Source organism: Rhinoderma darwinii, chromosome 1 (genome assembly GCF_050947455.1).
Source record: "Rhinoderma darwinii isolate aRhiDar2 chromosome 1, aRhiDar2.hap1, whole genome shotgun sequence".
NCBI lineage: Eukaryota > Metazoa > Chordata > Amphibia > Anura > Rhinodermatidae > Rhinoderma > Rhinoderma darwinii.
The window spans coordinates 339953485-339975866 of NC_134687.1; the positions used below are offsets into that span (position 1 = coordinate 339953485).

The 22382-nt window shown below is 42.6% G+C and overlaps 1 protein-coding gene across 4 annotated transcripts in view; it reads left to right on the forward strand.

The window, feature by feature from the left end:
• The window catches only part of DENND4C (DENN domain containing 4C), a 255009-nt gene that overhangs the window by 73771 nt on the left and 158856 nt on the right, over positions 1–22382 (forward strand). For all 4 annotated transcript variants that reach the window (XM_075825782.1, XM_075825801.1, XM_075825792.1 and 1 more), the window contains exon 3: positions 9698–9950. In XM_075825782.1, coding sequence (XP_075681897.1) covers positions 9698–9950 — 253 coding nt within the window. The remainder of the gene's footprint in view (positions 1–9697; positions 9951–22382) is intronic.

Sequence of the window (22382 nt, forward strand, 5' to 3'; positions counted from 1 at the left end):
CTTGCCCCTATACTAGCTCCTTGTGAAAGGGGCAAATTCGTTCTGATCATTCTTGTACTTAAATATGATGGGTTTTTACAAGAATGCTTGAATAAATCGAATTGTTTGTTTCAAGGTACTGTACTAGTCTGCTAGTCTTTACCTGTAGTCTTGTAATGACTACAATTACATTTTTTTGCAAAACTATCAAACTGTGTAGTTGAAACCAGTGGTGTTATCACGTTTTCGGGGCATACTTAGTGGTTTACCACAAGCCCAAATAATTTGGCCAACCTCCCCTGGTCACAGGTTTTGCACTGCAGATAAAACTTGAATTTGAGTTTTCTCAACAGTTGTTCTTTTAGACGTGACTGGGGTTAAAGGCAAAAAACATATTTTTTTTTTATTGTAGACATTGAATTCTCTCTCATTTAAATATAGTTGGCGCATAATTTGCAATTTCAGGAACAAAAAAGATGGGTTATGCTGCAATTTCATGGTAGCCACCGCAATAAACTGCAGTTTGAATTCACCATGTGAATAGACCGAAAGAAATGTCAGAGCGCCAAATAGATACCAGGAGGAGAACTTTGTTATTATAATTTGGGCAGGACGACAAGGCTCGGTGTTGTACTTTTGCTTCTGCTAGAGCACAGCTCAGTATATAATTAGTAGGGGGTTAAAATACAGGTTCACTTTGATTACTGGAATTACACTTTGTTAGGCCCCATGCACACGACCGTAAAAAACCTCAGTTTTTGCGGACCGCAATTGCGGTCCGCAAAAACGGACCCATTCACTTGCATTGAACGCGGACACCTTTCCGTAGCACTACGGAAGGGTGTCCGTGTCGTGGAAATGTTCCGGGAATTATGGAACATGTCCGTTCTTTTGCATTTTGCGGGCCGTGTTCCCATGCTTTGTATGGGAGCACGGCCCGAAAATGCGACTGTCAGTCGGCGGCCGGCCGTGCTCGCGGGCACGGTCGTGTGCATGGGGCCTTCTACATTTAGTTGATTTGACATACAAAGCTAAGGATATTTTTATTTCGACATAATATTTACTAGTCAACTAATTTACATTTACTTGTCCTTAAACTTGTACATCATGAACTCTCACGACCCTGTTTATGATGCATACGATAAATAAATACCATTATAGTCTGGGCGACTGATGCCGCTTTTTATATATGCGTTTTTTTTTGGGGGGGGATCCCATGGATGAAACGGTGTAGTTTAATACGCTATTCCATCCTCCAAAAAAGGTATACCAGCCCAACGGAGGCTAAAAGGACATGCTAAACGTAGGGCTAAAACGTCATGTACACATTTTTTTTGCCTTTTAAAGTGTAGCTAAACCTTTGACAAACTTCTGACATGTCATAGAGACATGTCAGAAGTTTGGATTGGTGGGGGTCCGAGCACTGAGACCCCCACCAATCGCTAGAACGAAGCAGCTGAAGCGCTCGTGTGAGTGCTGAGCCGCTTCGAGTCTGTTCGGCTTTTTCCTGAAAGCCGATGTATCGGAGTACGGACTCCTAGACTTTGTATTAAGTCCGTACACCGATACATTTATTTCCGGAAAAAGCCGAAGAGAAACTAAGCGGATGAGCGCTCACACGAGCACTTCAGCTGCTTCGTTCTAGCGATTGGTGGGGGTCTCACTATGACATGTCAGAAGTTTGTCAAATGTTTAGCTACACTTTAACTTGGCTTATTAAAAAAAAAATAACTCCAGCGTTTATCGCAATTCCATATTGTCGGTGAAAGGGATGCATGTGACTCATCTTTGTACTTGCCTTTCCTCATCCTCCCAGGTCACATGGCTGTGATCCAGAGTAATTAAGTGCACACCTGCTGTGTGTAGACCCTTTAACCCCTGTTACCTGGAAACCAAGCATTGGACACGAACAAGGACTGGCGAGCAGCCAAGCAGTTTTTCTCATGTATTTTTTTTAGGTGTATAACCCTGGAGACCATTGTTGACTTGGTGATGCACTCCGTTTAGATTTAATCAGTCAGCAGAGTGTGTGTGTATATGTGTATATGTGTGTATGTGTGTATGTATGTATGTATGTATGTATGTGTATATATATATATATATATATATATATATATATATATATATATATATACACGGACGGACGAGCAGCCAAGCTTCTGCAAAGGAGTGACATCTCCTCATACGATACAGAATCACAAAAATATCAGCAAAACAGCACTCATTTGAGTGCTGCTTCGCTGCTATTTTTGTGATTATATCTATTTGTGTATATATATATATATAGATAGATAGATAGATAGATTTTTACGTGCCTTTACTTTTTATGTAGTCTTATAATGCTCCGTGATAATGAAACTTTGTTTACTTCGAGGATAAAAATCTGTCCTGTTCATAAGATGATCACACAGGTGCAGGACTGATTACAGTACAGTAACCAGCATGTGTGATCATCACATGACCAGGACAGATTTGTGTCCACTGGAAGTAAACCTAGAAGGTTCCTATTGAATTGCCGTAAACAGAGATTGGAAAATTGCATAACTTTTCATTAAAACGCTGCATTCTGCGCTCCTGAGAAAATGATCTTAATCCCTTAGTGACCAGCCTATTTTAGACCTTATTGACCAAGAATTTTTTTTTTGTTTGCGCATTACGCATTCAAAGAGCTATTACACTTTTCCTTCTGTTGACATAGCTCTATGAGGACGTGTTTTTTGGGAGATGAGTTCTATTTTTCAATAGCACCTTTTTGGGGTACATATTTTGTAACTTTTTCTGGATGGAAAAGATTTGTCAGAAGACTTTTTTTATCCACTGACAGTCGCAATAAACGATCGTTTCCAACTAGTTCCCCTAAAAAAGGTCTGTGTTAGCTAATGCATTCGATTTAAAGAGGCTCTGTCACCACATTATAAGTGCCGTATCTCCTACATAAGGAGATGGGCGCTATAATGTAGGTGACAGTAATGCTTTTTATTTAAAAAAAACGATCTATTTTCACCACTTTATTAGTGATTTTAGATTTAGGGTATATTCACACGGCAGCCTCCGTTACGGCTGAAATTACGGAGCTGTTTTCAGGAGAAAATAGCTCGAATTTCAGACGTAATGGCATGTGCAGGCGTTTTTCGCTGCATCCATTACGGACGTAATTGGAGCTGTTTTTCCATGGAGTCCAGGGAAAACGGCTCCAATTACGTCTCAAGAAGTGACAGGTACTACTTTGACGCGGGCGTCTTTTTTACGCGCCGTCTTTTGACAGCAGCGCGTAAAAAAATGACAGTCGGCACAGAACATCGTAAAACCCATTCAATTGAATGGGCAGATGTTTGCTGCCGCTTTGGAGCCGTATTTTCGGACGTAATTCGGGGCTATTTACGTCCGTAAATAGGGTGTGTGAACCCAGCCTTATGCTGATGAGTTGCTTAATGCCCAAGTGGGCGTGTTTTTACTTTAGACCAAGTGGGCGTTGTACAGAGGAGTGTATGACGCTGACCAATCAGCGTCATGCACTCTCCATTCATTTAGGCAGCGCATAGGGATCCTTATAGATCGCTATGTGCGGTCTTCTACTAACACATTAACAATACTGAAGTGTTTAGACAGTGAATAGACATTCCTTCCAGCTAGGACGGGATGTCTATTCACAATCCCTGCACTTCGTTACTCTGTTTGTGGTAGTTACAGCAGAGGAAGTGTAATCTCGCGAGATTATGCGGTAAATGACAGGTTACAACGAGATTACGCTGCTTCTGCTGTAACTACCACAGACAGAGTAACTAAGTGCAGAGATTGTGAATAGACATCCCGTGGAATGTCTATTCACTGTCTAAACACTTCAGTATCGTTAATGTGTTAGTATAAGACCGCACATAGCGATCTAAAAGGATCCGTATGCGCTGCCTAAATGAATGGAGAGGAGTGCATGACGCTGATTGGTCAGCGTCATACACTCCTCTGTACAACGCCCACTTGGTCTAAAGTAAAAACACGCCCACTTGGGCATTAAGCAACTCATTAGCATAAATCTAAAATCGTTAATAAAGTGGTGAAAATAGATCGTTTTTTTTAAATAAAAAGCATTACTCACCTACATTATAGCGCCGATCTCCTTATGTAGGAGATGGGGCACTTATAATGTGGTGACAGAGCCTCTTTAAGTTTAGAGAATTGTGATTTATTGATTTAGGTTTAGGCTATTTTTTACATGTTTGAGCGTTTTGTGTTTATTTTTATTTTTTTAAAAATAGCAAAAAAAAACAACTTTTTGGCTGCGACGTTAACACAGCCTTTAACCCCTTAGTGACCAGCAATACGCCTTTTCACGTTCGTCACTAAGGGGCCTTTAGGCTAGGCTGACGCCTTTTCAAGTGAGCCTAGTCGAAGTCCTGCACGTGTCTCCCGTGCAGGCTGGAGCCGGGGCTCTGCTGTCTGGTGACAGCTGAACTCCTGCTCCAACGCCCGCGATCGAAGTTTACTTCAATCGTGGCCGTTTAAATGCTGCCGTCAATAGCGACCGTGGCATTTAACTTTGTTTACAGAAGGAGTGAGCTCCCACTGTCACCCATCGGCGGTCCGCGAATGCAATCGCGGGTCTCCGATGGGGTGTCATGGCAGCCGGGGACTTGATTAAAGCCCCCAGGTCTGCCCTGGACATATGCCTATTAGGATGCGCCGGAGGCACGTACTAACAGATTGCCTGTCAGATTTACACTGACAGGCAATAATGCTCTGGTATACAAAGTTTACCAAAGCATTATAGAAGCGATCTGAAGATCGCACAGTAAAGTCCCCTAGTGGGACTAGTGAAATAAATGTGAAATAAAGATTAATAATAAAAATTACAGTAAAAAAATCCATTTTTTTTTCCATAAAAGGTGGTTTTATTTGGTAAAAGTGTAAAAAATAAATAAAAGTACACATATATGGTATCGCCGCGACCGTAATGACTCCATTAATAAAGTTAATATGTAATTTAAACCGCAAGGTGAACACCGTAAAAGTAATAATAAAAATGAATCAATAAGCCCCCCAAAAAAGTAATAATAAAAATGAATCAATAAGTCCCATGCACCCCAAAACAGTACTAATCAAAACTACGTCTCGTCCCGCAGAAAACCAGCCCAAAATCACTACATTGATGGAAAAATAAAGTTACGGCTCTTGGAAAGCAACGATGCAAAAACAAATAATTTTAGTTCAAAAGTGTTTTTATTGTGCAAAAGTCGTAAAACATAAAAAACCTCTACATATGTGGTATCGCCGTAATCGTACCGACCCATAGAATAAAGCGAACATGTTATTTACATCGCACAGTGAACGGCGTCAATTTAAAACCGCATAGAACATTGGCGGAATTTAAGTTTTTTTTTATAAACCCTCCCCCCCCCCCCCCCAAAAAAGTTAATAAAAGTTAATAAAAAAATTATATGTACCTAAAAATGGTGCTATTAAAAAGTACAACTAATCCCACAAAAAAACAAGTCCTCATACAGCTATGTAGACTAAAAACTAAAAAAGTTATAGCTCTTTGAATGCGACTATAGAAAAACGAATAAAATAGCTTGGTCATTAGGGCCTAAAATGGGCTGGGCACTAGGGGGTTAACTTTGTATGGGGAATTACTATCTATTTTTATAATATTAACCCCTTCAGGACTGAGCCTGTTTTGGCCTTGTGAACGCAGACAATTTTTTCAAATCTGATGTGTCACTTTATGTGGTAATAACTTGTGAATGCTTTTACCTATCCAAGCGATTATGAGATTGTTTTCTCGTGACATATTATACTTTATGTTAGTGGAATTATTTGATCAATAAATTGAGTATTTGTGAAAATCACCAAACTGTAGAGAAAATTTGCAAAAATTAGCAGTTTTCTAAATTTAAATGTATCTGCTTGTAAAACATGGTAATACCACACAAAATAGTTACTAATTAACATTTCCCATATGTCTACTTTATGTTGGCATCGTTTTTTGAACGTCCTTTTATTTTTCTAGGACGTTACAAGGCTTAGAACTTTAGCAGCAATTTCTCACATTTTCAAGAAAATTTCCAAAACAGATTTTTATAGGTAGCAGTTCACTTCTGAAGTGGCATTGAGGGCCTTATATATTAGAAACCCTCATAAGTCACCCAATTTTAAAAACTGCACCCCTCAAAGTATTCAATACAGCATTTAGAAAGTTTCTTAATCCTTTAGGTGTTTCACAGGAATTAAAGCAACGTAGTGTGGAAATGTACAAATTTCTTTTTTTTTTGTCGGAAAATCCATATGAATCCATTTTTTTTTCTGTGACACAAAAGGTTTTACCAGAGAATCGCAACTCAATATTTATTGCCCAGATAATATAGTTTTTAGAAATGTCCCACATGTGACGCTAGTGTGGTAATGGACTGAAGCATAGACCTCAAAAGCAAAGGAGCACCTAATGGATTTTTGGGCCTCCTTTTTATTAGAATATATTTTAGGCACCATGTCCGGTTTGAAGAGGTCTTGTAGTGCCAAAACAGTGGAAACACCACCATAAAGACACCATTTGGCAAACTACACCCCTCATGGAATTCATCAAGGGGTATAGTGAGCATTTTAACCCCACAGGTTTTTGCCGAATTTAGTGGAATTCGTCCGTAAAAATGAAAATATACATTTTTTTTCAATAAAACGTAGAAATTATCAATGTTTACAAGGAATAAAGAAGAAAAAGCACCCCAAGAGTTGTAAAGCAATTTCTCCTGATTACGGCCATACCCCATATGTGGTAATAAACGGCTGTTTGGACACACGGCAGGGCTCAAAAGGGAAGAAGCGCTATTTGGCTTTTGGAGCTCACGTTTACGTAATTGGTTTTCGGGTGTCATGTCGCATTTGCAAAGCCCCAGAGGGACCAAAACAGTGAATACCCCCAGAGGTGACCCCATTTGGGAAACTACAGCCCTAAAAAGAATTTGTCTAGTGGTATAGTGAGCATTTTGATCCCATAGGTTTTTTGCTGAATTTAGTGGAAGTAGGCCATCAAAACTTCTATTGCGGTTTTTTTTTCTTGTTTTTTTTACGGCGTTCACTGTGCGCTATAAATGACATATTTAATTTATTATGCGGGTCGATGCGATTACGGCGATACCATATGATATAGGTTTTTTATGTTTTACGGTGTTTGCACGATAAAATCACGGTTTTAAAAAAAAAAATTTCGTTTTTGTCTCGCCACATTCTAAGAGCCACAACTTTTTTTATTTTTCTATGAGGAAAGATGTGTGAGGGCTTGTTTTTTGCTGAACAAACTAGTTTTTATTGGTGCAATTTTTCGGTACATGCGATTTTTTTTGATCCCTATTATTTATGCAATTGTTTGGGAGCTGAAGTGACTAAAAATAGCAATTCCGGTATAGTGGTTCTTTGTTGTTTTTTTTTTTTTTATGGCGTTCACCATGCGGGATAAATTACAATATATTTTTATAGTTCAGGCCGTTACGGACGCGGCGATACTAATTATGCATAGTTTATTTTCTCATTTTTTTCTAATAATAAAGGACTTTATAACGACATATAACTTTTTGTAAAAAAAAAATTTTTAACTTTTTTTTTTTTTTTGGTAGTCCCACTAGGGACTTGAAGATCCAACTGTTGGATCGTTGTTATAATACCCTGCAATATTTATGTATACTTATGTATTGCAGGGTATTATACCTGTCCGTTTCACACTGAAAGGAGGCATATTAGGTCCTGCCTCTTGCAGGACGTAATCGCCTTCAATAGATGGCAGACCGGAAGCCTTTGTTAGGCTTCCGGTTGCCATAGAAGTCACCCCCCCTCCCCCGCAACAATCGGCCCCCAGTGGGGTGCCGATGTTGCTATAACAACTTAAATGCGGCGGTCGCTATTGACTGCCGCATTTAAGGGGTTAATCTGTTCGGATCATCGCTGTGAGGAGCGCCTGTGTGCTCTGTTAGGAGCTCACGTAGATTAGCTCTGCGGCCCGTTAATCTACGTGGGGTGGTCGGGGAAGGGTTAAAGGGGTTTTCCCATCAGGGACATTTATGACATATCCACAGGATGTGTGCAGTTAACAGTCATGTCGAGCTTCACGTAACTTTGACAAACGGGAATAATTATAAATATAATGGTGGTTTCTCTTGGCTCAAATACCCACAAAATCTCTCTCAGACCGGAGCAGGCAAAACTAAATTGGGTATGATCCAACAAATACCCTAAATAACATATATAAAGTACAGTGAAGTTTACCTCTCAGACGGCACTGGTAACAGTCCAATATCATTCAGTATGGACTCTCTCCCAAAAAAATGCAGTGGACAGTCCGCAATCCAATGAGGGTGTGGATGGTAATTCTTATCCTTGTAGTTCCACCGAGCTTCTTATCGTCTCTCTCCACATTCAAAGAACTCCTGGTAGGAAAAGGATCTTATGTCTCTAATAGATGGAAAAAGGAAGACACATAGTGCAACACCCTCTGAAAAAAGATTGCTCCACGCCAAGTTTAATCCATACTCACAGAAGTAACAAGAAATAAAAGCAACAAGGTAAGTAAAAATCTTTACAATTTCTAGGCGGCACTCTAGGTCGAGAGTGTTTGGCGTGCCGCCTAGAAATTTTAAAGATTTTTACTTACCTTGATGCTTTTATTTCTTGTTACTTCTGTGAGTATGGATTAAACTTGGCGTGGAGCAATCTTTTTTCAGAGGGTGTTGCACTATGTGTCTTCCTTTTTCCATCAATTAGAGACATAAGATCCTTTTCCTACCAGGAGTTCTTTGAATGTGGAGAGAGACGATAAGGAGCTCGGTGGAACTACAAGGATAAGAATTACCATCCACACCCTCATTGGATTGCGGACTGTCCACTGCATTTTTCTGGGAGAGAGTCCATACTGAATGATATTGAACTGTTACCAGTGCCGTCTGAGCGTAAACTTCACTGTAGGAATAATTATACATTTAAAAAAAAAAAAAAAAAGCATTAAAACATACATTTGCCCTTAAAACTTACATACAAGCAGAGGATGAGCGCTCACTGGAGCGCTCCTCAGCCTAATCTACAGCGACGCCAAAAGACTTCGCTGTAGACTAAGCACATGCACCGCCTGCTGTCAAGAGATGGTGGGCAGTCGTTAAGGAGTTAAGGGAGGTATGGGATCAGCGGAGCATGGAAAATTTGGGGATTAGATACCCCTGTTCTCTAGATAAGACATGGCATATTAAATAAATGTCACATGTTTGTTTGTTAACTATAAAATTGGCTTTGAAGACGAGACTACAGACTCATTCACATAAGCCTATTTAAATAGGATAGGGCGCATATGCGAATTCTATCAGTTTTGTGTGCGGAGTCCGTATTTTTGCATTTTTAAACGACTTGGAGTGCTGTGATTTCTTCACAATCTGTGTATTTGAAGTATCAAGAAGAGTGAAGTGTGACAAATATGGCATGTCAAAATTTTCCATTTTTCTGTGCCAATAAAGTAACATAAATATTTTAACCAATTCCCCATTTGTTTTTACGTTGAGATTCAGTGGCAACTTTGAACAGTGAGTCTCTGAACATTATATATTCAGTGTTTGTTTTTGCGTAGAATTTACCATAAAACAAACACTTCACACACTTCTGTCCCCTCTTCAGACTTTGTGTCTTTGTGGTTATTTCTATTCCCTAAATAATTTTTCTATATAACCATCTTTCCTATTATTTCTTTTAGAGTGCTGAATGAAGGAAAAGAACGCCTTATGTCTGGCTGTGAAACCATTCAAGCTACTCCATATGGACGCTGTGCTAATGTCAACAATAGCTCAAATAGCTCATCACGGATATTCATCACTTATCGCCGGGCACCACCAGATCGCACTCAAAACTCTTTAGCCGTTACAGACGTCTGTGTGATCATCACTAACAAGGGGGAGACTCCACCACACACCTTCTGCAAGGTTGATAAAAACCTCAATGGTGGAATGGTAAGAAACCAAATACATTGGGGCCATATGCCAGCCACAAGTGCAACTGTTTAACTGTAGTAATGTCTGGATCATATCCGTTACATTCTGAATGTTTAAAACCATATGTAAGTAACTAGAAATAATGAGGTATCTGTTATGTCTTTATTCAAATGATCGATAAGAATACTGAAATACCAAATGTAGCTAGTGCGTTTTTGCACAGGAAGTGTTTTGTGGGGAAAAAAAAATACGTTTGTCATTTTTGTGTCGCTGCATTCTGAGACTCCTAACTATTTTTATTTTTTATTTTTCCATCGATGTAGCTGTATGAGGGCTTGTCTTTTGCAGTAGTTTTTATTGGTACCACTATGGGGTTCATATAATTTGACAAATTTTATGTATTTTTTTGAGGGGGAGTGTGGGAAATGGACAAAACAGTAAATGTGCCACAGTTGTTTTTGACACGTTGCAGTATTTATTATAGATTATCTCTACTCTACGAGCCATTACGGTTGTGACTGTAACAAATATGTATTTTATTTTTCTAGTGAACTATTTTTAAAGACAGGTGTATTTTTTGGAGAATTTTTTTTTTTTGTTTTGTATTTATTTTTTATTGACTTTTTTTATTTTAACTTGGGGACTTGAAGCAGAGATCTATAATACTTTGGAATACATTTTATTTTAAAGCATTATTGTCTGTTAGACTCCTGATTGCCATAGTAACCCATCGGCATCCGATGGACTTAGAGGTAGCCCCTCTTTCTCCCTGAAACACCTTAGATGCCATTGACTGTGGCATCTACGGAGTTTAACGATTTAAAGGTTTCTCTGATCTCCACCAATAGAGTGGGGTTGCGGCTGTGTTTTACAGCCATTGCACCCACTCCTGATTGCACGGGTACACTTGCTATGCCCATGCAATCAGCAGGACGAGTATTCTTGTACTGATGCAACAACAGATAAAAGTGCAGAGTACAGGACTTTCACTCTGTTCAAAAAAAAAACGCGCCTCTAACGAATCGGTTATTTTTAGCATTCGTGTCAATGTAAAACTGATACAGATTGTAATCCGTTTGCATCCGGTTTTTTAGATTTCAATAGGATTTTAACTGATCCATTTTTAGATCCGAATGATAAAAACGGATCGGAGTAACGGATTATACAACGCAAGTGTGAACTTAGAGCCTAGACATTACAGAACTATAAAAAAACATTTACAAAAAAAAAAAAAGTTAAGATTGGAACGGTATCATCTACTAAATTTTATTTACATAATGTTTTTTTTACCCTATTCTTATCCAGAACTACATAAACAATTGCAGGTTGCAGAGCTCACATATTTCAAGAGTGCCTGCTGGTTGAGAGCATTTTTCTGATATTCATTCAGTACATATGAAGTCTTTACAAGTACAAAATAAAATTTATAAAGCTACCCATGCACATGAGATGTCGGCCAAAATGGTAGGCTTTGGCCTTTTCGGCCGACCATCCGTTGAAAAAATGAATGACAAAATTCTGTCTTCCAAATATGTGATTGGCCAGGTTGGGAAATTTCTGACGTGGTCGGCTGAATGTACAGGTGTATGGCATGATCGGCTGAATTCATTTGCGACGTTTCACAAGCCCCAGGTATTCCAGTTTTTTTTGTTTCTTTTAAACGAACTCCCTTATCAAGCAGTTTAGTCTTCGTTTAGTCTTTTCTGTTGCGGATGGGATCGTTCGAACAAAACAAATCCACGGACGATTGATTGGCTGCATTGCAGCTGAGGATTGTCTTATGTGTATGGCCGACTTGAGATAAAATTTAGGCTGATATATGCATATATGCGTTTTTTTAATTCGACGTTCACCCTCCTTTTAATACATATAGCTGTCAAATTTCTATCCAATCCGGGCAATATTATTCTAAATTGGTGTGTGTAAATGACCTTTTGATCTGATTGAAATGTCAAAAACTAATCTGACATGCTAAAAATGTCTGCCAATCACCAAGATTGTAGTCTGTAAACATTATACGGAATAGGACGGTTTTATTCTAGGAAGCTCATAAAATGAGAATTTTGTCTATCATAACAAAATATCTATGTTGGGCCAACTCGGATCAATTTCAATATCTGTAAGATCTGTCCGATGAGTAAGAAATCTATGTGTGTAAACCCAGGGATGTCTTTTAACTGATTCCAGTACAAGATAAGTAAAGCAAATTGTCTGCTCAGCTTTAGGCCTGATTTACACGAGCATGTGCGTTTTGCGCGCGCAAAAAACGCAGCGTTTTGCGTGCGCAAAAGGCACTTGACAGCTCCGTATGTCATCCGTGTATGATGCGCGGCTGTGTGATTTTCGCGCAGCCGCCATCATAGAGAAGAGGCTAGTCGACGTCAGTCACTGTCCATGGTGCTGAAAGAGTTAACTGATCGGCAGTAACTCTTTCAGCACCCTCGACAGTGCATTCCGATCACCATATCGAGTAACCTGTTTTAAAAAAAAGAGGTTCGTACTTACCGAGAACTTCCCGGCCGTTGCCTTGGTGACGCGTCCTTGGTGACGCGTCCTTGGTGACGCGCCTCTCTTGACATCTGGCCCCACCTCCCTGGATGACGCGGCAGTCCATGTGACCGCTGCAGCCTGTGCTTGGCTTGTGATTGGCTGCAGCTGTCACTTGGACTGAATTGTCATCCCGGGAGGTCAGACTGGAGGAAGAAGCCGGGAGTTATCGGTAAGTCAGAACTTTTTTTTTTTTTACACGTTCACGTATATTGGAATCGGAAGTCACTGTCCAGGGTGCTGAACCAGTTTAACTCTTTCAGCACCCTGCACAGTGACTGTCTCCTGCCGGGTTCGGTCAAAACGAGTTTGGCCGAACCCGGTAAAGTTTGGTTCGCTCATGTCTAAGACACTCCGTTCGGATGTTTGTAAACAGAAAAGCACGTGGTGCTTTTCTGTTTACATTCAGTTTGACAGCTCTTGCGCGAATCACGCAGTTTGCACGGAAGTGCTTCCGTGTGACCTTCGTGGTTTTCACGCACCCATTGACGTCAATGGGTGCCTGATGCGCGAAAAACCCACGATTATAGAACATGTCGTGAGTTTTTTTCAGCGCACTCACGCTGAGCAAAACTCACGGACTGTCTGCATGCCCCCATAGAGTAATATAGGTGCGTACGACACGCGTGAAAAGCACGCGCGTCGCACGCGCGTATATTACGCTCGTGTAAATCAGGCCTTATATGTAGTTTGTATCTAACTATAAAGTGCGACTTGGTGTGAGCCAAAGCTGAAAGAATTGTGGGAAAAATGCTGCACAGTACTGTACATTCAAGTTTTAGCACAACTGTCTAAATCTTTTGCGAAGTAAGAGTGTTTTTAAAAATAGAAGTATTAATAGTTTTTTGTTTTTTTTAACCCTTTCACCTATGACCGCACCCCTGGAGAGACATCCCATTCGCTGGACAGGAAGCCTGACTATATAAAAAAGGACACACCTCTCCACACACCCAGTCAGATTTCCTGTCCTCCAGATGGGATTGTCCTGTAGATCAAGACACTCTCCAGGATTTCAGACCCTCCAGCAGGTACTCACCTGTGTTCCTGGAGGTCTTCTGAAGTTGTAAGCCTCTTGGGGAGCAACCTGTAGTCTAGGACTGGTATCTCCCTCCTTTGTCGGTCACCGCTGCCCTCTACGGAGGTGGTGGTCTCCCGCCGTGTGAGGGGGGGGGGTCTCCGCTGGGGGGGGGGGGAAGAAGCTCTCCTGGGGTCAGGCCTGGCTCCAGTTTACAGGCAGAGAGCCGTGACCCAGCGTTCGGCCGCTTCCGGCTCACTACAGTGACCACTTCCGGTCACGGTGCACGTCACTTCCGGTGGGAATGGAGCGTAGACGTCCCAGGAAGCGGTGCTCCGGCGGCCCATGTGGGGAGGAGGGACTACAGCGCGTCATGGCCTGAGAGCTTCCCCAGCCAAACCTAGACCTATTTTTATCGCTGAAACAAGACCGCTCCAACAAATCAACCAGCATGGAAGATCCAGGAGAAGCGGCAGGACGCGTGGAACGACCTGAGTGATCAGACCCAGGAAGATCCTCCAGTCCGGTACTTTAAACGGCATGGGCTCTTGTAGTAAGCCTGGAAGGGCAAACCTTTTTTTCTATTATTAATTTTGTCTTTCCTTGTATATTGCATGTTTCCTAGGTCAGAGAGGGTCCCAGGAAAAAGTTGGACAAGGCCCGCAGCAAAGAATGTGCTGTGTGTTGTAGGAAGCTAGCAGCCTCTTATCAAAAGCGGTTATGCCAGCTTTGTTTAGATAAGCTCATGGCAGAGAAATCCCCCAGCCTTGCATCTAGCATAAAAGATATAGTGTGTACCGAGGTTAACAATTCCCTCAGATCCCTCAAAGAGTCATGATTTTCCTAGCACCTCGTCTGGCAAGACACGGCAGGGCCTCGGCCAGGGGTCTCAAACTCGGCCGGGTAAGTGGACCACATATAGAAAAAAATTGAAGTTGACGGGCTGCATTACTTTCAAATTTGATACATTACAAAATTATTGTTAATTAGTTATTTGAACTACTAGAACACTATGTTACTATAATACTACATTACTATAACAATACTACGTTACTATTATAATAGCGCTAGGTTTAAACTTACCGGAAATTTGTGAGATTTCTCCATGTGCTTATTTCAGCAATCTACTTTTACAGTTTAAAGAGGCTCTGTCACCACATTATAAGTGGCCTATCTCCTACAGAAGGAGATCGGCGCTATAATGTAGGTGACAGTAATGCTTTTTATTTAGAAAAACGATCCATTTTAAACAACCTTATTAGCGATTTTTAGCTTTATGCTAATGAGTTTCTTAATGCCCAACTGGGCGTGTTTTTACTTTCGACCAAGTGGGCGTTGTAGAGGAGTGTATGACGCTGACCAATCAGTGACAAGTCGGCGTCATACACTCCTCTCCATTCATTTACACAGCAGCATCGTGTTCTTACTAGAACACGATGTGCAGCCACATACACCCACGTTAACGTTAATCAAGTGTCCTGATCATGAATATACATGACCTCCAGCCTGGACGTCATGTGTATTCAGGATCCTGACACTTCTGAATCTTTTCTGTGAGATTCCAGCAAGCCACGCGTAATCTCGTGAGATTACGATGTAAACGAGATTTTGTTTCCCTTGCAGGAAATCTCACAGAAAAGATTCAGAAGTGTCAGGATTCTGAATACACATGACGTCCAGGCTGGAGGTCATGTATATTCATTATCATGACACTTGATTAACATTAATGTCTGTGTATGTGGCAGCACATTGTGTTATAGTAAGAACGCGATGCTGCTGTGTAAATGAAGGGAGAGGAGTGCATGACGCTGATTGGTCAGCGTCATACACTCCTCTGTACAACGCCCACTTGGTCGAAAGTAAAAACACGCCCACTTGGGCATTAAGAAACTCATTAGCATAAAGCTAAAAATCGCTAATAAAGTGGTTTAAAATAGATCGTTTTTCTAAATAAAAAGCATCACTGTCACCTACATCATAGCGCCCATCTCCTTATGTAGGAGATAGGGCACTTATAATGTGGTGACAGAGCCTCTTTAAGTGTCGCTAAATGCAGTCCAGCAGCTCAGTTGGCAGACGCAAACAAATGTCAAAATTAGGCAGCCCCTTTTTAGATCGAGCCACAGATCCCTCTGCAGATACTGCCACAGTGCCCTCTGTAGATGCTGCCGCCGTGCCCTCTGTAGATGCTGCCTCCGTGCCTACGCTTTGGCCAGGGATTCCTCTGCTGGAGGAGCCCCTGATGTCACTGTTCATACACAGTGACGTGAGGGGATCCTCCTGGACCGGAATGTGATATTAGGGGCAACCCCAGAGCCGGGGTCCCAGAGCGGAGCACTAGTATAGGCTCTACTCCGGAACTCTGGGGAAGCAACTGACATCAGTGTCCATGTATGGAGAGTGATGTCAGGGGCTTGCCCAGAGCTGGAGTCCCGGAGCAGAGCCGCTTCTAGCACCCTGCCTGGGATTCCAGCTCTGCTCCTGACATCACTGTTCATATATGGACAGAGATGTCAGGGGCAAACCCAGAGCTGGAGTCCTGGGCAGAGCTTTACTACTGGACCCCAGCTGTTCTCCTGACATCACTGTCCAGTTCCGGGGGAATCCCTAGACATCGTTGTCCATATGTGCACAACGATGTCAGGGGATTCCAGAGTCCCGGAGCAGATCCTATGCTAGCGCTCTGCCCGAGACTCCGCTCTGGGGAAGACCCTGACCAAACTGTCTATACAGTGAAGGAAATAAGTATTTGATCCCTTGCTGATTTTGTAAGTTTACCCACTTTCAAAGACATGAACAGTCTAGAATTTTTAGGCTGTTAATTTTACCAGTGAGAGAGAGATTATATATTAAAAAAAACAACAGAAAATCACATATTCAAAATTATATTTATTTGCATTGTGCACATAGAAATAAGTATTTGATCCCGTACTGACCATTAAGAGTTCAGCCTCCTCCAGACCAGTTACACGCTCCAAATCAACTTGGTGCCTGCATTAAAGACCGCTTTCTTAAAGAGGCTCTGTCACCAGATTTTGCAACCCCTATCTGCTATTGCAGCAGATAGGCGCTGCAATGTAGATTACAGTAACGTTTTTATTTTTAAAAAACGAGCATTTTTGGCCAAGTTATGACCATTTTCGTATTTATGCAAATGAGGCTTGCAAAAGTACAACTGGGCGTGTTGAAAAGTAAAAGTACAACTGGGCGTGTATTATGTGCGTACATCGGGGCGTGTTTACTACTTTTACTAGCTGGGCTTTCTGACGAGAAGTATCATCCACTTCTCTTCAGAACGCCCAGCTTCTGGCAGTGCAGATCTGTGACGTCACTCACAGGTCCTGCATCGTGTCGGCACCAGAGGCTACAGATGATTCTGCAGCAGCATCGGCGTTTGCAGGTAAGTCGATGTAGCTACTTACCTGCAAATGCTGATGCTGCTGCAGAATCAACTGTAGCCTCTGGTGCCGACACGATGCAGGACCTGTGAGTGACGTCACAGATCTGCACTGCCAGAAGCTGGGCGTTCTGAAGAGAAGTGGATGATACTTCTCATCAGAAAGCCCAGCTAGTAAAAGTTGTAAACACGCCCCGATGTACGCACATAATACACGCCCAGTTGTACTTTTACTTTTCAACACGCCCAGTTGTACTTTTGCAAGCCTCATTTGCATAAATATGAAAATGGTCATAACTTGGCCAAAAATGCTCGTTTTTTAAAAATAAAAACGTTACTGTAATCTACATTGCAGCGCCGATCTGCTGCAATAGCAGATAGGGGTTGCAAAATCTGGTGACAGAGCCTCTTTAAATGGTCACCTGTATAAAAGACTCCTGTCCACAGACTCAATTAATCAGTCTGACTCTAACCTCTACAACATGGGCAAGACCAAAGAGCTTTCTAAGGATGTCAGGGACAAGATCATAGACCTGCACAAGGCTGGAATGGGCTACAAAACCATAAGTAAGACGCTGGGTGAGAAGGAGACAACTGTTGGTGCAATAGTAAGAAAATGGAAGACATACAAAATGACTGTCAATCGACATCGATCTGGGGCTCCATGCAAAATCTCACCTCGTGGGGTATCCTTGATCCTGAGGAAGGTGAGAGCTCAGCCGAAAACTACATGGGGGGAACTTGTTAATGATCTCAAGGCAGCTGGGACCACAGTCACCAAGAAAACCATTGGTAACACATTACGCCGTAATGGATTAAAATCCTGCAGTGCCCGCAAGGTCCCCCTGCTCAAGAAGGCACATGTACAGGCCCGTTTGAAGTTTGCAAATGAACATCTGGATGATTGTGAGAGTGATTGTGAGAAGGTGCTGTGGTCAGATGAGACTAAAATTTAGCTCTTTGGCATTAACTCAACTCGCCGTGTTTGGAGGAAGAGAAATGCTGCCTATGACCCAAAGAACACCGTCCCCACTGTCAAGCATGCAGGTGGAAACATTATGTTTTGGGGGTGTTTCTCTGCTAAGGGAACTGGACTACTTCACCGCATCAATGGGAGAATGGATGGAGCCATGTACCGTCAAATCCTGAGTGACCACCTCCTTCCCTCAACCAGGACATTAAAAATGGCTCGTGGCTGGGTCTTCCAGCACGACAATGACCCGAAACATACAGCCAAGGCAACAAAGGAGTGGCTCAAAATGAAGCACATTAAGGTCCTGGAGTCGCCTAGCCAGTCTCCAGACCTTAATCCCATCGAAAACTTATGGAGGGAGCTGAAGATCAGAGTTGCCAAGCGACAGCCTCGAAATCTTAATGATTTACAGATGATCTGCAAAGAGGAGTGGGCCAAAATTCCATCTAACGTGTGCAAACCTCATCATCAACTACAAAAACGTCTGACTGCTGTGCTTGCCAACAAGGGTTTTGCCACCAAGTATTAAGTCTTGTTTGCCAAAGGGATCAAATACTTATTTCTCTGTGCACAATGCAAATAAATATATATAATTTTGACTGTGATTTTCTGTTTTTTGTTTTTTTTTAAATATAATCTATCTCTCACTGGTAAAATTAACCTAGCCTAAAAATTCTAGACTGTTCTTGTCTTTGACAGTGGGCAAACGTACAAAATCAGCAAGGGATCAAATACTTATTTCCTTCACTGTATATGAACAGCGATGTCAGGGAATTCCACAGAGTCCCAGAGCAGAACCTATACTAGCGTTCTTCTCTGGACTCAGGCTCTGGGGAAGCCCCAGATGTTGCGTGTCCCTTCATGGACAGTGATGTCAAGGGATTCCACAGAGTCCCGGAGCAGAGCCTTTGCTAGCGCTCAGCATGGGACTCCGCTCTGAGGAAGACCCTGACATCGCGTGTCCATTCATGGACAGCGATGTCACGGATTTCAGAGTACCGGAGCAGAGCCGATACTAGCGGCTCTGTGTCCCGCGGGCCGCAGATGACAGCCTCAGGGGCCACATGCGGCCCGCGGGCCACGTGCTTGAGATCCCTGGCCTAGGTGTTTCCAATTCCTTTAGTGAAGAGGAAATGTTTGAGGAGGAAGGGGAGCTATGCTCCTCTGAGTTTTCCTCTGACGAAGATGGGGGCGGGAAGAACTTATTTCCAGCGGATGACGTGGACCAACTTCTTAAAGCCGTACCGGCCACTATGCATATTGATGACCCCAAGGAACCCCGGTCCATTTAGGACATCATGTTTGAGAGCATGGGTCATAGGAAACAGAGGACTTTTCCTGTTCACAGGAATATAACCAGCCTCGTTAGGAGGGAATGGAGGAACCCTGACAGGAATTTGGGCATTACCAAAATTTGGAAGAGAAAATATCCCTTTGAGGAGGGTTTACGTAAGGACTGGGATAGTTTTCCCACACTGGATGCCCCAGTAGCGAAGATATCTAGGAAAAATGCCTTACCGTTTGAGGATCTTGGGTCTCTCCCCGATCCTATGGATAGGAAGGCAGACTATTATCTAAAAAGAACCTGGGAAGCCTCTGCAGGGGCCTTTAAACCTGGTATTGCGGCCACATGTGTAGCCAGGTCACTTAAAATCTGAATAGCTCAATTGGAGCTTCATCTCCGGGACAAGACTCCTAGGGATCCGATACTGGCTTCCCTCCCGGTTTTGTCTAAGGCCGCAGATTTTTTGGCTGATGCCTCAGTGGACCCGATCTGTATGGCAGCCAGATCCGCAGCCCTATCCAACTCAGCCAGAAGAGCTATATGGCTGAAGACCTGGAAGGGAGATGCAGGCTCAAAAGGGAAACTTTGTTCTATCCCTTGTTCAGGAGATTTTTTGTTTGGTCTTCCACTGGATAATCTGGAGAAAGCATCTGATAGGAGGAAGGGGTTTCCTACCTAGGGCAAACCAGACTCCTTTCGTCCCAGGAAATTTAATAGAAAGCCCATTCCCAAGGGACAGGAATTTAGATCCTCTAAATTCCCTAAGAACAGGGTTTTCTTGTTTATGCCTCAACGATCCCAAGAATAAAGATCACCAACAATAATGCCAGAAGGAGTGGTGTAGGAGGTAGCTTATCCCTTTTCTGCCAAGAATGGGAAAAGATCTCTTCAAACAAATGGGTTCTAGATATCATAAAAACAGGATACAAGCTAGAATTAATGTCCCCTCCTCCAGACAGATTCCTCCCCACAAAGAGGCTGAAGGATTCAGAGAAACAGTGGGCTCTAGAATCGGAGTTTATTTCTCTCATCAAGAAGGGGTTTCTGGTGCCAGTGCCGAGACCAGAAATATGGAAAGGCTACTTTTCCTCCCCTCTTTCTGGTAAATAAACGAGGGCCGATTCAGGGTTATAATAAACCTAAGACGGCTAAACTCCTTCCTAATTGACAAAAATTTTTGGATGGAGAGTATCCCCTCTACTGTAAATCTTCTCTTCAGGGGACTCCTCCAGACAGATGTCTTTTCTCACTCAGGGAAAGATCCAGCCCTTGATAGACTGGGTCTCAGTCCTCTTTTTGGATGACTTGACTTCTTTCAGGAGGGCTATGTCGGTCCTGGGTCTATAAACCTCCTGTATCCGGCCATAATGTGGGCTCTGTTCAGGTCCAGACCTCTGCAGAGGGACATATTAGAGAAGTGGGACAAGAGCAAACTCTCACTAGATCACTTAATCCTCCTTTCCTCGGTAGCCAGACTCTCTCTCAGGTGGTGGATGAAGGTAGAAAACCTCATGAAGGGTGTTTTATGGGAGATGTCTCCAAGCCTGAACATTACAACAGATGCCAGTCCTTGGGGGTGGGGAGCCCATGGCGAATCTTTCTGCCTTCAGGGTCAGTGGGATCCTCAAACCTCCATAAGATTTTCCAACTACAGGGAACTGGAGGCAGTACTTCAGGCTATGGAAAAATACAATTCCTATTCTTTCGGGAAGAAGTGTAAAGATTCTTTCAGACTACAGTAGCATGCATAAATCATCAGGGGGGTACAAGATCAGGGCTTCTGATGAAGTTAGCTACAGAGATCTTTTCCCTAGCTGAACTGCATCTATCGTCCCTTTTAGCTGTCCATCTAAGGGGAAGGGACAATCAGATAGCAGACTTCTTGAGCAGAAGACCGTTGCTACAGTCAGAGTGGTCCCTGAATCAGGATATCTTCCGGATGATTGTGGCCAGGTGGGGGAATCCTTCCATAGACCTGCTCACTACCAGGGTGAACAAGAAGGTGCCCCGATTCTTCTCCCTAGACCCCAGGGAATATCCAGTAGCAGTAGATGCTCTCTCCCAGTGTTTGAGCCAGGAACAGAGTTATGCTCCCCCCCCCCCCCCTTTGTCTACTCCCGGGAGTTTTAAAGAAGATCAGAGAAGACAAACCCTCGGTAATCCTGATTGCTCCATTTTGGCCAAAGAGACCATGGTTCACCTGGTTGAGGACGTTGTCTGTAACCTAACCATGCATCCTTCCAGACAGACTAGATCTCCTGTCCCAGGGCCCAGTGGTTCATCCAGACATCTCCAGGCTGCATCTTACATGGAGACCGAGGATAATCCTCAGGAAAAGAGGTATCTCAGAAACTGTCATCTCTAGTTTACTGGCAAGTAGGAAACCTGTTACCTCTAATATATATTTAAGCGTCTGGAAAGCTTATCTTACCTTTACAGGAATTGATATAGATCCGTTAGCAGATCCAGATATTCCCCTGATATTAGACTTTCACCAGGCAGAACTAGACAAGAACCTCAAGCCCAGTACATTAAAGGTACAGATTTCTGCCCTAAACTCCTTTTATGCTTCCAGATTAGCAGAACACCCCTGGATTAGAAGGTTCCGGATTGCGGTCTCCAGGATAAGACCCCAAATAAGGTCTTCGTTCCCACCTTGGGACTTAAACTTAGTCCCTACTGCTTTGAGGGGTTCATCCTTTGAACTCCCTGTCCATTCAATTTCTCACTCTAAAGATGACCTTTTTACTAGCAGTTACCACTGCCCGAAGAGTAAGTGAAATTCAGGCCCTCTCGGCCCCCCCCCCCTTACACTTTAGTATTGGACGATCGAGTAATTATGAAGACCGTACCAGATTTTTGCCAAAGGTAATTTCCCCATTTCATCAAGACAAGGAGATTATTCGGCCCTCCTTTTGTGACTCCCCAAAAAATCCAAAGGAGCAGGAATTTAATTGTTTAGATGTGAGGAAATGCTTAGTCCACTACCTGGAGGTCTTCAGAGAATCTCCTTGTTCAGTTCCAGGGTACAAATAGAGGTTTGGTAGCTAGTAGACCGACAATAGCAAGGTGAATTTAACAGGCCATACACTTAGCCTATGTGGGCCAGAACACTAATCCCCCAGAATTATTTGGAGCTCATTCCACCAGAGCTGTATCTACTTCTTGGTCAGAAAGAGCCAACACATCTCTATACCAGATTTGCTGAGCGGCTACATGGAGTTCACCCCACA